Here is a 17762-nt window from a genome sequence, read left to right as displayed (position 1 = left end):
AATTAAGAAAACTTTTCGTGGTGTAAATCAAAGCGTGAAAGCGTCAATTTATTTGCCTTTTCATCCCCACCCCCCTCTTCTCTGCGATAGAATGGAACCGTCCAGAGCGACGCCACCAATGGGGGCGGGGCTCGGAAGGCTGCGGAAGAGGATAGCGTGTGTTGTTTTGCTGAGGTTTTCAGAGCTGCTGTCGTTCCTCCTGTACTCTGAGTGCAACAGCCCAGAGGCCACGCTAAAGACAGACATTTTATCTCTAAACTAGCCCAGAGTCGCGCTTAGAACCTGCCACAGCAAGCGAAGCGAACCCGGAACCTGCAAACATGATATGGATGTTCAAAGAGGATCACTCCTTGGGTAAGGGGGGGAGGCAGGTGTTATTTTAATGGAGTATAGTCTACGCAGATTCAGTTCTCACGTCTAGTATTTTTTAGTACAGAGGGGAGAGAGTGTTTTACACCATGTAGATATCTCTCTGAAGTAGTTTGGAGAACGGCCGGCCTGCCATTCAGGCTTTTGTCTTTAGACGTGGATCTTTGGTTTTTCGTTCGTGTCAACATGAAATACTGTTTTAAATATTTATGGCATCTAAAATAAAAGTCAATTCCGCTCTTCACTAAATAAATGGCATGGTTTGGGATGGTGAATCGTTATCTTTCTCCTGCCCTGGGTTCAGGTTCATGGAGAATCCTCCGTTAGCGCCTGCATAATTCAGCTGTAGTTACACCGTGTATTGAAGCCGGCGTTGCGTAGTTAATGTTTGTGTTCTTGTCAGAGGCCTAAAATTGTTTTAGGCCTGCGTCGTGTTTTTCCAGCCCAACTTGCAATAATTTAATGATTTATTATTGAATCCATGGCTGAGAACTCTTATTTTGACACAGTTATTACTTTAAAAGGACACAAATTAAAAGTTACCAAAAGATTGAGTAGTTTGACAATTTAAGTTTAAATTGGTGTAAATCATCATTCTGAAATTATGGGTTCGGAACTTTATATATGAATACGCAATGCGGACATGTTTTTGGTAGAAAATCGTGAAAGATGGGGTACTTTTAAACTTTAAACCTTTAAAGGAAATAAGAACATGACAGCTTCACCTCGCCTCAACGTTATTGTTGCCGTTCAGACTTCATTACCCATAAACCCCTCTGCTTCCTCTCACTACAAGACTGGCAACTATTATTGTATTTGTGAAGTAATCTGTTAACTCTTTTTCAACTCAATCTATTAGTTGTTTAGCAATAAAATAACAAATTGGGAAAATATTTTCAGAATTATTCCAGAACTTCAGTTGAATTTAAAAGAACAGAAATCTGTGATAGTCATTTTACAGTCACAAATTAAATCAGAAAAGCAGCAAATCCCCATTTTTGAGAAGTTCCATCCAATTAATTTCTGACATTTATGAATGGCTGCTGCGAGTGTGAATCCTCACTTAAGAAGCACGTAGTTCTGCTCTCACGGAAAACGTTTTCAACGTTAACGTGAGCGTTCCCTTTTTTCCCACCAGAACATCGACGCATAGAATCAGCCAAGATCCGCAACAAGTACCCCGACAGGGTCCCGGTGAGTGTGATACAATAGTGCATTTAGGGGGGGGTCTATATATCTTTAATCGTGTTTGCAATGTCTGTAGTTGATAGTGGAAAAGGTATCGGGATCACAGGTAGGGGACATCGACAAGAGGAAGTACCTGGCCCCCTCTGACATCACAGTAGGCCAGTTCATATGGATCATCAGGAAACGCATCCAGCTGCCCACGGAGAAGGCCCTCTACCTCTTTGTGGACAAGATGGTGCCTCAGACCAGGTAACAAGCGCCATCCTCTTAGACAGGATGTTTGACTTTATTTGTACTGTAATACATGCTACTGTGTGACTGTACTGGTACTCTAACATTCTATCTAATAAATATATTCATTCATTCATTCACGCTGGAGGGACTCAGGAAACCATAAAGCAATCTGCTTCTGCATTCTCACATGGGGCGAAGCTTACGGGCCCAGTAGGTTGGGAGCCGGAGGGTCACTGCGTCAAGTCTGCCCCTCCCCAGACAGGTGGCAGGGGAGGGGCCAGTCTACCTCCAGGGCACTCCCGAGGTGCCCTTGAGCAAGGCACTGGAATGTCATTTATTTTGGGTTGGGGGGGTTATGGGTCAGTGTACGAGTGCTGTTATTCTAAATTTTAAAGCGGGGGCTCCCAACCTTTTCTATGCTTCTATTTGAAGATATTAACAAAAATAATGAATTAAATCAAACGTTTAACCAATAAACTTTTGATATGATTGATCATAAATCTAAAAACCGTGAAATCCTGCAGGGTTGAAGAACAAGAACAACTATTGTTGAATTCAGAACTTGATTGTGTTGTTTTCTGGTTGAACCATTGGAGAGTTCTGGATTACGTGACTACTCTGCTGTCATTATTGAGTACTTTCAGTCTTATATTTTACTTTAATCATGTCTCCAAATATGTGAGGAGACTATTCAAATCTTTATTAACACTAGGTGTCATGTTTCAGCATCACGATGGGGCATCTGTACGAGCACGAGAAGGATGAGGATGGCTTTTTATACGTGGCTTACAGCGGGGAGAACACATTTGGTTTTTAAAAGGCGGAGCCATGAAACCCCCTACATGTAACCGCCACCCCTGAAGAAACCTTGGGAAACCCCAGAGATATTCAGTGACATGACATTTGGACTGTCTGAAGAAACTTAAATTACTGCACTGGTGTGTTTGCTTAAGTTGAATGAAGAGCCTCGATTTGTTTTTCATCATGTTTCAAATTATATGTGTGAATGAATTTTTCTTTTAGTTGTGCATTTATCTTTTCCTTTAATATTTAAAAGGTTTTAATTACTTGAATTGAGTTACGATGACCTAACCAATAAAAATATTAAAATTAAACCTGGTTGTTGTTTTTTAATATATATATGTGTATATATTTTAACAAAATTAAGTCTTGTGCTAACATGGGATTTTTTTTTTCCGAAAGCTACATCAGAAACTTTAACTGTACGTTAACATGTTTATGAAACATAAAACCAATATCATGCACATGTAAAAGTGAACCTAAGCAGCTCTGGAGATGAGATGACAGCTCGTTGGTGAGAATGTCGGTTTGACCGACAATGAGTTTCCTGAATAAATACGATCACAGATGTCAACAGCAGATCCGTGTTACCTTGGATTCTAGTTTATCAGTCCATAAAATGGCCGATGCTTGATGGAGACAGAGACTTCTTGTTCAGCCCTTTTCCACTCTAGATGTTGGACTGGTAGCACCGCCGCCGGGTGCAGCTGAAGCGACGTCTACAAATGATTCTCTTCTACCAACTCCAGGAAAAGCACAGTTTGATCATGTCCCTTTCTAAATGAAATATATGTACAATAGTTGCACTAAAACGTTACTAGATAATAGTATTTCTGACTTTAAAGGTTAAGTACATTGCATTGCATGGAATGTAGTGAAATATCAAACATTAAAGCATTTAATCCAGATCAGGAACAGCTGCTTAAAGTGTAGTTCACTGTCCACACTGTAGCAGGATAAGGATCCTGATGTGCAGTAATGTTGTCCAGTGTCATACTTTTTATTTATACCAAGCCACAACATGTCATATATATATATATATATATATATATATGTATATTTATTGGAGCGGTTAGGGGACATCACACGGAAGGAGCCATTCAGTTTTGGTGGTGATCTGGATAATTACAGGCCCACAATGCACCGTTCACTATTGGCTGTCTGCTCATATTGTTCTTTAGGGAGATGAGTGAATGAACCCACAGTCGGTGAGCTCCATTACAGAATTGTTGAGAAAAGCAAAATATGTCAAAGGAAGATCGCACTGCAACCATAAGTTGCATCAAAGACTGAACTTGACAGGATATATTTCATGAGGAAGCCGAGTATTCTTGGCAGTGTGTTGTCTAGTGTACGTCTCAGAAAGCAGTGTTTGCTGCTGGTAAACGAGAACGCTGTAGATGGAAGTCTGGACTAATGACTGCTCTGTGACCTCAGCCCATCTTTATCTTCTTTGGACGTGAGCTCATCTGATGACCAATCACCTTTGGACCAACTCCCTTCTGACCCTGTAGCTACTTCCTCGTCTCGCTCCTCCTTCCACAGCCGTTTGTATTCTTGCTTGAGCTCCTGATAGGACCGGGAGAAGGTGTGGAAGATGGATGTGGCGGGGAACGCCATAATGAGAATGCCACTCAGGATGCTGGTCAGTGCGACTATCTGTCCGGGGATGCTGCGCGGCACCATGTCGCCGTATCCCACCGTGGTCATAGAGATGATGGCCCACCAGTAGGAGGCCGGGATGCTGCTGAAGCTGTGGTGGTGATGCGTAGCGGCAAACGGTGCCAGCTCACTCTCCGCCAGATGGACCAGCGGTGAGAAGAGGGTCACGGCCACGCAGACGAACAGCAGCAGCAGGCCAAACTCCCTCACGCTGCGCTGCATGGTCAGTCCCAGCGTCTGCAAACCCAGAGAGTGGCGAGCCAGTCTCATGACATACAAGATGCGCAGGGCCCGCAGCAAACGCAGGATCAGACTCAGCTTGTCCAGATAGCCTCTCCCGGCACCCACGGCGACGTCCTCCTGTGACTCATCACTGATATCGACCACCAGGGAAACGTAGTAGGGCAGGATAGCAATGGCGTCGATAATGTTGAGGGGGCCGCGAGCAAACGCCAGCTTGCTCTGGGCATTGACAAATCGCAGCACAAACTCCAGCGTAAACCAGGCCACGCAGATGGACTCCACCACAAACATGTTACGACACTTCTGGGAGCACTCCCCCTACAGACACAGAAAGGCATTGGTCACTACTGGATCTGGTGCCGTTACCTCTGAGCCATCACAAGCAGCACCTGGAACCTTTTTTCGTTTTGTTTTTAGTAACAATAAAGTAGTGAAGTTACCAAATGTGTCGCAACAGCAGGATTGATGTTCAAAAAGTTAGGAGCGTTTATCTCTGGAATATCAACACAGTCTTGCATTGAATATGAACAACAGAAAATGGCACAAAGGAATTGGTAATAACAAACAGAAGAGGGCAGCAACACGCCATCAGTCTCCAGTCAGCCTCTCCCAAAGAGCAGCATCGCCCATCTGTTACGTTCAATGGAAATCCATGAAAACATTCAACTTTCATTTAATAAAAGAATAGAATATTTTCATACCACAATCAAATCAATGGCAGCATTTTGTTAGCATAGCGCTTCACAAGCAAACTGGCATAATGTATAAGATGGTAGCGTTTAGTGTGACATGCTTCACATGATCAAGCAGCATTTTCTACCCAAAGTAACTGTGCCAACATTAAAATACAAGTTTGATAAATACAGCTGGTAAATATTTGTCTTTGTAACAATGCTCTGAAAATAAACTGTAAGCACAGTATTGTTTTTCATAGCATCATTTCAGTCTCAAATGTCTTCTCAACTTTAGAAGGCTTTTTTCCAAAAAGCCTCGATGGAAACCCACCGAGTTTTAAAGAGAATGTGACGTGATGGAGAGTCGTGTCAGTGGAGGAAAATCAATTTCCATTTTAGAAATTCTCTGAAAGACTGAATGATGGCAAAGAACAAGAAAACAAAACTATAATGGGGAATGGCCTTAACAAATACTAGTAGCTATAATCAGAACCCTAAAGAATGGGTTTGTAAAGGCAAATAATGAGACTAAGTTTAACGACAAGGCGACACCAAAGGACAATAAAAACAATAACAATAGTGTTGAAGTCAATACTTTTTTTAAACCACAGATCTGTGCGTTATCATGAAACATACACCTGGGAGTAAATTACTGCTGTTGATTGTGACGATGTTGAATGCGATTGGAACTTTGTGAGTGATGAGATGTTAAAATATTCATCTCCATCTGGATATTCAGTTTCTAAAGGTTAATTATGTCCCAATATCCAGGAGGTTAAGTAGAAACTAACACAGGATGAACAACCGGGTACATTTATTTAATTTTGATGCCTTATAACTATTTTTTGTTGCTATGCTCTTGTCATAACTTTGATGCAGTTTAGCATGGTAAACTGTAACTCGGTGCAACCAATCACAGAGGAGAGCGCTACAGGGAGCGTCCTGGATAGCTCTGGAGATGAGCTAAGGTCTAAGACTGCATGCATGACTGATTTGTGGTCTTGCAGCATGAATTATAATGGCAAGATATGAATTCCTGTGGCTTTCTGCATACTAATGATAAACATGCGCTGCGCTCTGTCATAATACAGCACCAGCAGAAAACAAAATGAACGGATCAGTGAGGAGCGATGACAGGAACGCAGATCATCGCCTGTTCATGAGTGTTTGCCGTCCTCCGGGACTGAATGTCATGCATCCTGTCCTTTCTTGAACACTATGAGTTGTTTCACCAATATGTTGTCTGTTGTTGATGATGCAGATCGGCTTTGGTAGAATCAATGTCAGCTTGCCTGACCGCTACCGAGGACAGATGTGGTAACATGACAGCTAAATGCAGGTCACTGTATGGAAAGCCATAAAGTCAGATCGTACAGTGTTCACAGCCTGAAAAAAAATAATCTAATTTGTGCTGAATTGAGGTGGAAATCTGAGTTTAATCACTACATCATCAGAGCTGAAGTGATTAAATCAGGATTTAATCACTTCAGCTCTGATGATGTAAAAATAGTCACAGAGGCTTTTGCCTTCCTTTGACAGTTTCCAGCTACCCTCAGTAAAACAGAGACGACTGCTGTACTTCCATGGAAGGTGGCCTGCGTGGTGATATGACACTTACCAGTACTAAATGGTTTTTTTAGAAAACACTTTCAACATCGAGTTTTCCTATTTTTTTCAGAACATTTTAATTCGATTTAAGGAAATACTATCTCTTTGGATGAACTGGTTATATTCTCAGGCTATTTAAATCACTGCAGTCCTGAAATTCAGTGACTCCGACTTCTAACTGGCGATATTTTCAGCATTTTTTTATCGAGCAAGGCCTGTTGTGTTATAACAGTGAATTTAAATGCAGTCGCCAGTGTTGGAAAGACTGGCTATCATCACTTCACCTTAGAATGAGCCCCCATTTCCTTCAGTCGTTTAGGAGAATGCTGCAACATCGTTTTGCTGTGAAGTTCCACACATGTTTCCACTCAGAAAATGTACCTTTAAAGCTTTCTTGAAACAAATACGCAGTAAAGTTTTGGTTCACACACTACAGCTAAATAAAGTAATTCAGCTTTACGAGGATATTATGTAGGGTTTCATGGTTTTCATACGCACCTTGGTGTCTTCATCTCTCAGGTCTGGCATGGTGCTAATGCACAGGCTGATGACGGTGACCAGCACCATGACGACAGAGAGACAGGCAAACATCTTCCCAGGCAACCCTGAGTGAGGGTTCTCCATGACTTCTCGCAGCATCCAGGTCAGTCTACGGTAGCCCTTTAGAGTATGATCGGTGCTTTTCTTCAGCATCACCCTCTTCTGCCTCCACTCCCTCTCTTTGCGCTCTCGTTCTGCCACCTCCTCTACACGGGTAATCATGCGGCGACGGCAACAGCGCTCCATGTGGCCGGGGTCCACACCCCAGTAGTCGAGCTCATCATACAGGGACACGGCACATAATTCTCGAAGCAGTCGAAGTTTGCCTGCAGCCAGGAAGTTGAGGATGACCCTAAAGGCTGTAGGGCTTCGGTCGAAGAAGTACTCCTGGCAAGTCTCATCGTAATCGTCGCAGAGTCGTGCGATCTCCTCGGGTGTGGTGCAGAATCGCAGCCGTCCCAGACGACTTTGAGGGAACTGCTCCAAAGTGCTCCAGGGGAAGGTGTAGCGGTTCCCCCCGACATTGATAAGAACCTGCAGAGTGTGATCGACCACGTACGAGGCCTTCGGATCACGAAGCAGCTGGGCTCGCTGGAAGTAAACCCCCTTAAGCGTCTCAGTCTCTGGGATCTCAGTGAAGAACCGGTCGAGGCTGCTGTCGTCACTACTGATTGAGTAGCTGCTGAAGTCGTGGTTGGCATTACTGATGATTGGCATGCTGGCAGGTTGGCAGGGTGGAAGACGTATGTTTACCTCCGGTTGATGAGAAGTTCGAAGGATCCAGAGAAGCTGTGATGATTAGAAAGAATATATATATATATATATATATTTAAAAACAAATCATAGTATTTGTGAAAATTTGTGATTTTGCTGTTGTTTTTTCTCCTTCTTTTCCTGCTTTCTTTTGTCTTAAATGGATAAGTAGCGCTGTGCTAAGTATAACATTTGGATTTTTCACACTTGCGCTCGTACTTTTTTATTTATTTATTCTCTAATTAACTAACAGATATGATCGCATTATGTTCAATGAGTTTTTGTGACGTTCAACAAGTTCACAGTTGATTTTATAAGCCAAAGTCTGAGGACTTAAATGATCTGCTACTGGAAAAACTCTATTTGTTTTGATGTGGATCATTGGTGAATGTGAGCAAAATTGCCTTGACTCAAATGTGGCAGAAAATGTAAAAAAAAAGAAGCCAATTGAATCAACTAATTATAAGATGTACACCTCGAGGTCATCAGATTCCATCCACTGGTTTAACCAGACCTCTGTTGTGTGCTGACAGAACAGGGTGGACCTGCATGACATAAAAACAGATCTTGGCACCCCGGCTTGATCCCTTTCTGAGATGGCTTCGCACCAATTAGCACCTTGATACATGTGACCCTGATGTTTCTCACTTCACACTGCTACGCCCTTAAGCCGTGTTCTTCTGTCTGACATCGGTCAGCCAACAAAATCAAGAGGTGTCTGCTGCGGGCGGGGCTTCTCGTTTCGACCAGACAAATATCTGCTCTCTGCCAAAAATAAAAATAACCCTATCCCTCCTTCACGGAGGTTCAACTGTGTAGTATTACTTGAAAGTTACAAAACAAAGGTTTCACAAATCTGGTTTCCAGGTATAAGGGACTAATCCAGAATGTGACAGTTAGGCCACAAAGGTCTATGGACGTGCAGGTGAGTTTTAGTCTTGGTACCAGATAGAGCACACCTTCAGAGGTCCAGAGGAGTCCATGTCTCAGTGGGCCGGGTGGTTTGACAACTCAATAATAGGCAGGCGGTCCTGATGTTATGGCTGATTGGTGTAACTCCTCTGCTTCTTTGTAACTAAGTACTTTGTAAACATGTTTATGAACAAATTGTCAATAAGAGTAGAGCTCTGTTTTTAAAAGACACACGAAGAATTTCATTCAGGGCCATTTACCTCTGGAACACAGTCTGGGGGGGAATGAGAGCCTCAACTTGCACAAAACTGAGCTGTAGTTGTGCGTTTTGACGTGAAAGACTTGTTTACGCTGTCTATGTTTGTTAATAAAAAAATGAAAAAATGTAAATAAGGAGAAATCCCCGAAGACCTCAAAGGGTTAAAGATGATGATTCTTGTCAAAGGATGTTTTAAAGTTACATTGTTATATACAAGCGTTGTTTCTATGCAATTGAGGTATTGATCATTGTCTCACCTGTCTCAGCTCCGGGGCTGTTTTCTAACGAACACGCTGTTCCGGTAATCAGATGCGTCAGGAGTACCGGTAAAATTACAGTTTGTAGATCCCGTCTGAAGTTTGCAGAGCTGGTGTGTGTGTGTGTGTGTGTGTGTGCGTGCGTGCGTGTGTGCGTGCAGCATCCCCGTTCTGCGCACGTCGTCGGTCCGGTTCTCTTCCTCTCCATGCAGAGCGCGTCGTTCCCGGTGAGCGGCTGTTACCTAACGGCGGCGTCCCGTCCTCCCGAACCCCGCTGCCGTGTTCTCATCTGCTACCGGACAGCGGGACCGTCCTCGTCCTCCTCCGCCGCTTTTCAGCCTCCTACCTTCCCTCCACCTCCCTGCCTTTCTTCGACACTGTAAAAAATAAATAGATGTAAAAAAAAAAAAAAAAGACACTAAAGCAGAATGATTGATGATTCAGGGCGGTGCGTTGTGGGCGGTACGACGTCACCGTGACGTTTTCCTCCATTGAGGTTATGATTTCTGCTCTGTTTGTTGGTTTGTCACATTTTGGTAGACCTAGAGTAACCATTTTTGGTAGTAGTAGTAGAGTAGAGTAGTAGAGTACACTATTTTTGGTATAGTAGAGTACACTATTTTTGGTAGTAGTAGCAGAGTAGAGTAGTAGAGTACACTATTTTTGGTAGTAGTAGTAGAGTAGAGTAGTAGAGTACACTATTTTTGGTAGTAGTAGTAGAGTAGTGTAGTAGAGTACACTATTTTTGGTAGTAGTAGTAGAGTAGAGTAGTAGAGTACACTATTTTTGGTAGTAGTAGCAGAGTAGAGTAGTAGAGTACACTATTTTTGGTAGTAGTAGTAGAGTAGAGTAGTAGAGTACACTATTTTTGGTAGTAGTAGCAGAGTAGAGTAGTAGAGTACACTATTTTTGGTAGTAGTAGTAGAGTAGAGTAGTAGAGTACACTATTTTTGGTAGTAGTAGCAGAGTAGAGTAGTAGAGTACACTATTTTTGGTAGTAGTAGCAGAGTAGAGTAGTAGAGTACACTATTTTTGGTAGTAGTAGTAGAGTAGAGTAGTAGAGTACACTATTTTTGGTAGTAGTAGCAGAGTAGAGTAGTAGAGTACACTATTTTTGGTAGTAGTAGTAGAGTAGAGTAGTAGAGTACACTATTTTTGGTAGTAGTAGCAGAGTAGAGTAGTAGAGTACACTATTTTTGGTAGTAGTAGTAGAGTAGTGTAGTAGAGTACACTATTTTTGGTAGTAGTAGTAGAGTAGTGTAGTAGAGTACACTATTTTTGGTAGTAGTAGTAGAGTAGTGTAGTAGAGTACACTATTTTTGGTAGTAGTAGTCGAGTAGAGTACGCTATGTCCTTTGCTGCCTGGTGTAACACCAACACTAACTTCGTTCATAATAACTTTTCATTTAGTATTTTCATGTTTTTAATCTAATACAAATGTACAGAAATGTTTCATTCGTTTATTCAGGGTTGAGCAGATGGACACAAATGCTCCATAATAAACAGGGGGGGGGGGGGGGGGGGTGAATGGGTTTGACCCCTCAGGACAGAGTGAGCCAAGCAGCACGCCCCGGCTGTGTGGCATCATGTCCGCGGCATACGCCAAAATGTTTCAGGCATTTCAATAAACGCTGAAACTTGGACACACATTGCCCAAGCAGTTTTGGTGTTTTGGGAATACTAAGGATTAATTAATCTTAATCGCCAATGAATGTGGGGTTTGTTCTGTATTGTATGAATAATAATAATAATAATAATAATAATAATAATAATAATAATAATAATAATAATATAATAATAATAATAATCAGAAGAAAAATGATCTATGAAGCCCAACAAGTTTAATACCACGCTGGTCCTAGTATTCAGGAAGGAGTCAGGGGGACATGATGTCTTCTGATTGCTCCTGTTTTTACAGTGCAGAGCTGCTTGTCTTTACTGGATGACGACTCTTCAGGATAAACTGGGCTCCAGTGAAAAGCTGTTGTTTGAATTCAGCTAAAGCCTGATTGACAACAAAGTTTGTGCACAGACAACCAAACACAGCGGATTAATAAAAAGGACAGAAGATAAAACACAGAGTGCCGTATTACACACACGCACAAATACACACTATTACGTCATTTGTGAACTGAATGTCTGCTGTACAAGAAGCAGAGTGTTGTTTCTGTCCAGATCTGATAAATCAGCGTGGTGATGGGAACATCGCATTATAATATGAACCTCGTAAAATGAACGTTTGGTTTGTGTGACGAGGATTTAGCTCCTGTTTGTGCTTTGTTGCAGAGAGCATTGGTGAGGCCTAACCTCACAGATGGTCTGGCCACATTCTCAGATGGATGTTTATCTTGTTTGACGACAGTGATTGTGGTTAGGAGTCAGTCTGTCTGTGGGTTTTCATGAAAACTTTACTACATTGGCAATGCCTGCCATCAAATACACGACCTCTTGTCCAGCAGTCACTCAGAGATTGGGAGATCAGGAATGAGCTGCTTGGCGGAGGTTTGCGCTCTCTGAGTGCTTTTCTAGTCATCTCATCATTCTGTCTTCTCCAAATTAAACATGAAACAGGAACAATAATGTCCATCATTCATTAATTTGCTTCAAAAGCCAATTGTTAGTATTCTCAAAGTGATGTGACGCAGAGAAAGTATGCTTTTGTATACTTCAGCATGAACAGTAATGAACTCTGCTTCCCTTTAACCTCACAGACTGATGAACATCAGAGATTACTCGATAATCCACATGGAGGAGGACATGCAGAGGTGCAAAGAGCCTGCTGATGCATGCTGGGACACGCACTGGGACAGGCCTGGTTGGTTCTAACAGCCCGGTTGTCACAACGAATAAGGACATAGGGATGTCGTCATGGTGAAACGCGCAGTGCGAACAGGGAATGGGGACCTTCAAAGTTCATTCTTGAAAGCAGCGCTGAAGAAGTTCTCCCCTCAAGGGCCCTTTAGTATGGCATGCCGTTCAGGAACTTATATATCAAAAGTGAGGTCTGAGAATATGGACCAAACTCTGGAATATATATATGAAAAGTCTGAGAATATGGATATATATTCTCAAAGTTTTCATATATATATTCCAGAGTTTGGTCCATATTCTCAGACTTTTTGATATATATGTATAATAAGTTCCTGAACGGCATGCCACACTTTAGTGTCTGTCCCAGATTGAAGGGACACTGAAATGGCTGTTGAGTTCTTCAAAGCATTCTATGCCATTGTTCTGAGGTCCTGGTTTGACACTGTGCAGCCCAACATGCAGCCAGCATGTACTGTGTGTTCTGACGCCTATTAGAACCAACACTAACTTCTAGAATGTGTCGCTCTGATTGGCTGACCTGCTTTAGACCACCTCTGTAAATAGGAGCTCCTGCCGACTGGGAGCATCACCCCTGCAGGAGAAGCTCCTCTGACCCAGTCGATGAGTCATCACTATTTAGCCCTCCTCAAAGTCACACAGGTCCTCGGTTTTGTGCATTTTACCTGCGTCTAAGATGTGTTTAAAAGCCCAAAGCTAGGTGGCAGTGTTGTCAGTCACCACTTTACAATGTCAGCCAAAGACAGGAGGACATTTGCACCCATTGTTAGCATGAACGCTACCAAACACCACAACAGTCGCACGATTGTATCGTAATACGCCTCACTTCATCAGATTCCTGCTGCTAGATATTCTGAAAAATGTTCGTGCGATAGAAATATTCCCACATTTATTTGGAAAATAAACCATTTTCTACACTGAAACATCAACTAGAAGTAAGCAGAGCGGGCTGATGAATATGACTCTCAGCCTTTCATTTCATATTGCGTCTGCAGCTTGTTTTCCAGGTGGCGCTGAGGGTTAACGCGGTTCAGTGGATGCATTCTCACAGCAGAAATTAAAGCAAACTCCAGGGGAATTGTTCCAGTCTCTTAATTTGTGCCGAATCACCAGGGGAGCGGTGCAGAAGGGCAGCTCTCCATTCGGCACAAACATTCGTTAATTAAACCCCTCCTCCAATCCCAGCCGCATCAGTTCTTCCAAAGTTTTCTTTAAAACGTTGTCTCAACAGAATTAGACATCAGTGTGAGCCTCGCTTCATTTATCATTCAGGCTTTGTTTGTGCCGTTCCTGTCCGACAGACAGAGGGGAGGTCCATGGAGCATCAATGGAGGAACCTTTCAGCTAGGAATTAGATTATGTAGGCTACGTGTCCTTTTACAGACGCCTGCTCAGCTCCCATCCCGCCTTACTAGTCGATAGACGCCTAAAAACCAGCATCTTCAGCATGCATACGTGTTACATGCACACTGAGACAATTAAACGTTGACTTTAAGTACATTTATTTTGTCCCCAGAGGTTTTCTGAAGTTGGTTTCAAGCAAAGAATATTCAACGATTACGTGAACTTTACTACAAATAAAAATGGAACTTGACAAATATGTGTAGTAAATTGAAAAAAAATTACAAATCGTAAAGTATTAAGTATCGAGGTTTACGTTTAGACAAAAGGACTTATCGTCTAACCGACGAGCGACTGTGGCTCAATTTGGTAGAGCGAGTCGTCCAGTGACCGTTGGGTCAATGGTTTGAATCCCAGCTCCGTCTGTCCACATGTTAAAGTGTCCTTGGGCAAGACGCTGAACCCCAAATCGCCCCCAGTGGGCCTGGCAACGCCTTAATAATAATAATAATAATACATTGGATTTATATAGTGCTTTACATTGCATGGTGGTGGTGAAGCTGCTATTGTAGCCACAGCTACTCTGGGGCAGACTGCTGGAAGCGAGGCTGCCGCCGACGTTCACTCGCTCCCTGTAGATCTAGACAAAGGTGGATCTATGGATGTTCTCCTTTAACAGAAATCTGCAGATGGCTACTTTGACACCGTATAATTCTTAATAAGATTTTTGATAACGTCTGCTGGAATTTGGCGGAGGTATACGCTTCTGGTCGAACCTGGATTATTAAGTGCAGCTTGTAGTTGCCCGGACCCACTCAGGAACCATCTGCTCAGGTTTTGTAACTATTGCTAAAGCTTATATTGGTACAGCTGAGAGGCTGAAATTCAAACCTTATAACAGACGGCTGTGTGCGTACCGCTTTGGTTCCCTCCACTACAGCTGTGCCTGCAGAAGAAATCAATAGAGGAGATTAGAGAGACGGAGCAAGTGGAGAAGAGCTGCTGATTGGAAGAAACAAACACAACAAAAGGCCAAGAAGGATGAAGAGGAGGAGGAGGAGAACTTGAATGAGTCTAACGGGTTTAACAAGTGAGCTATCAAACGCTCCGCGTGTGTGTGTGTGTGTGTGTGTGTGTGTGTTTATGCAGAAATAACACTGCATATGCCTGTACTAGCACACTCCCACCCTTTTGTGTATTTGTGAGGACCCTCGGTGATTGCAGCCGCCCTCATGAACTACACTCAATCACTGTCAGATGTTTGGAATAACAAAATGATACAAGAACTGCTTAAGTAGGTCAATACAACAGTGTATTCTAAATATAACACAAACTGCTCATTTTACTGACAACTCGTCCTCTATGTGATTCAGCCCTTAATGAGAATCATCTGTAGTAGAGACCCTTCAGCTCTAATGACCTGCTGCAAACACGATGTAAACAGACATCCGCTTCTGGCAGTGCTCCTGAGCAACCCCGGTTCATCCCTCGTGGGCAAAGGCCTCCAGTTCCGGAACGTTCCTCGGTTGGCGTGCTGCAAACTCACATCCAACCAGATATTTACTCTGCGATTCAACTCAGCTTAATGCTGCATGTCTCTTGCAGACACAATGCGGTAACAAACATTCTGAACGTCTTCTTTCTGCTAAATCCACTGAGTGAAAGCTCTGCACCATTTGCTGTGAACTTTAATTCTAAATGTTTGCTATTTTATTTGATCATTTTCCTTGCTTGGATAAGACAACAAGCTCTGAAGTTGTAAAGTTATCTTAACAGTTATCTTGATCTAACCATAGTGTTCATATTGGTTAATATCCTGGCACCTGTATGATTTTTAGTTGTACTTAACATGAGTATTTTCAGTTGGATACTACTTTATATTTCTTATCCATCATAACTCAATAGGATAAATTGTAGTTTTCATTCCACTACATTTGACTGTCAGCTTTTGTTTCTACCGTCCTTGAATATTGAGATTTTACAATGTTCAGCGTGTAAAATACATTATCATTACGTAATGATAATCTATGGATAGATTAGAAATTAGTAGCATGATATTGACAAAATTGAAATGCTCTGTTATTTACATATTTCTTTATTATTTTAACTCTATTGTTTTCTACTTATATTACAATTGTCTTACCTTCTTCAAACGGGGTGTGTATGCCTTTGCTTTCAGTTTAGGAACTGTTGTGAAGATTTTAACTTAAAAGTTGTGTAAAGATCTTTTTCTTTTTCACTTCAGATCAATTTGCAATCACACGAGATTGTGAAATCATTTTATCGTTGCTTTGGTTGTGTGGATGCTCCACAAATGCTTTATGGACTATTTACAAAGTTAAAGACCTTCCAGACAAGAAGGAAATGCCCAGAAACCGATCTGGGTTCTTACTAAGATAGCAAAACAAGCCCCAGAGAAAAAACAAGCAAATGGAAATGTAATTACATCACACACTGGCGTCTTGTCTGTAGGAATGAAACTGGACCTGAATGTGTCTCATTCGTGAGAATACTGTACTGAACACATCAACATGTGATCAAGCAGCTCCTTCAGGGAATACACTAAAAGCAGTAAAAGATTTATATATATATGTATATATGAAAGGTTTATTTTCATGTCAAAGATCACCATTAGACGAAATATTTAAGTACAATAAATCATATTTTAGTCAATCTTACAAAGCTTAGAGATACATGTTTTCTGGAAAGGTGAGACAGACATAAGAAATTATTACTCAGCTTGTCGACTGCCCAGAAAAGAGAACAATATGAGAACTTCTTTTCCCCTCAAAATAGAATTTTAAATTAGTTTTTTTTTTGGCTCGAGCACCTAAAAAAATACTCAACTGAACTCGGTTATTCAGATGTTATAAGAATCCAGATAAAGCACCTCTTTGATAATACGAGCTGTGGATTTCTAATTATCCTCACAGATTTGTATGATGCATAACAAGCAGCACATCAGTGACGATCTCTGCTTCTCACCCACTTACTCCCTCTTGTGTTCTGTTGCTATTCCTGTCGAGTAGGTCTGAGTCAAAAAGACCTTCAGGAATCAGAGCACAACAACAGCCGTGATGACACAACTGACAGAAACCTGGAATCATGACCAACACCTGGAACGCCGACACAGTACTCTCAAGTCCCAGCTTCAGGCCCGGGATGCTAATCTACTCAGCTCCCACATGCAGCACTCTGACCTCTTCTGAGTTCCTGAAACAGCTCAGAAAAATATATTATACCATCATTTTCTACATTGAAATAATCAGAAACCCTACATTATTTCTTACCGTGTGTCGCCACTGATTACCACTCCACTGTTATTTATGAAAATATGTTCTGGTGACTCAGGCAACAATTACAAAAGGAAGACTCATTAAAGCCGCAAGCGGCGTTGTAGGCCCTCGCTGGCCGACAGGCCGATGAGCTGACCCGCCGACGCACGCCGCTTTTGTCCTGAGTGCTTCACAAGTGTTTAGATTTGAGCTGCATGAGTAGCTCACAGTTTAGTCAAATCGTTATTTGGATTATATGGCCATCTGCCATCGGGAGTTTTTAAGTTTCAATCCAATATGGCCGCCTTCCTGTGTGTCTGGGGGCGTGGCCATACTAAAAAAAATGTTTGCCCTGACATGACGCATGTCTGTATCGAATTTCGTGGCTGTCTGACAAAGTTGGCGATGGACCCCTCCCCATAGGCGGGGTTGCCATCGCCATGGCAACAGCGTAAAAAATGCAGCCTGGGTGTCATTGCCTTTTCAACAGGCATGTGTGTGAGAATGTATGTGGTGAATTTGGGATGTTTCCATGCTAATATGCCATTTTCATAAGATTGGTGATTGTTTTGTGTCGCACTCATTTGATTAACATGGGGAATGCCGGCCATTGCCACGGCAACACCGTACACGGTTGACTCGCTGTGCTCGTCAACTCGTGTTTGTGGATCTCTGCGTGTGTGTGCGTGTGTGTTGTTGAGTGTCGCTGTGTGTGTGCGTGAGTGTGTTGGTCGTCCTCAACAGCATGGCAAAGTTGGATGCCGATTGGAAGAAACAAACACAACAAAAGGCCAAGAAGGATGAAGAGGAGGACAAG

At 42.3% G+C, this 17762-nt stretch overlaps 2 protein-coding genes across 2 annotated transcripts; one reads left to right on the top strand and one right to left on the bottom strand.

The window, feature by feature from the left end:
• Positions 1–154: 154 nt before the first annotated feature.
• Positions 155–2906, top strand: LOC137903474 (gamma-aminobutyric acid receptor-associated protein-like 2). Its single transcript, XM_068747658.1, has 4 exons — positions 155–354; positions 1508–1563; positions 1634–1806; positions 2518–2906. The coding sequence occupies exons 1-4, from the start codon at positions 321–323 to the stop codon at positions 2606–2608; spliced, it is 354 nt and encodes a 117-aa protein (XP_068603759.1). The 5' UTR covers positions 155–320; the 3' UTR covers positions 2609–2906.
• A 1099-nt stretch (positions 2907–4005) lies between these two features.
• kcng4b (potassium voltage-gated channel, subfamily G, member 4b) lies at positions 4006–8036 on the bottom strand. Its single transcript, XM_068740298.1, has 2 exons — positions 7278–8036; positions 4006–4815 (listed from the first exon to the last, which is right to left on the bottom strand). Exons 1-2 carry the CDS (start codon positions 8034–8036, stop codon positions 4006–4008), a joined length of 1569 nt encoding a protein of 522 aa, XP_068596399.1.
• Between the last annotated feature and the right edge of the window lie 9726 nt (positions 8037–17762).

The sequence above is a fragment of the Brachionichthys hirsutus genome, chromosome 1 (assembly GCF_040956055.1).
Source record: "Brachionichthys hirsutus isolate HB-005 chromosome 1, CSIRO-AGI_Bhir_v1, whole genome shotgun sequence".
NCBI lineage: Eukaryota > Metazoa > Chordata > Actinopteri > Lophiiformes > Brachionichthyidae > Brachionichthys > Brachionichthys hirsutus.
This window is presented reverse-complemented; position numbering and strand designations above follow the sequence as displayed.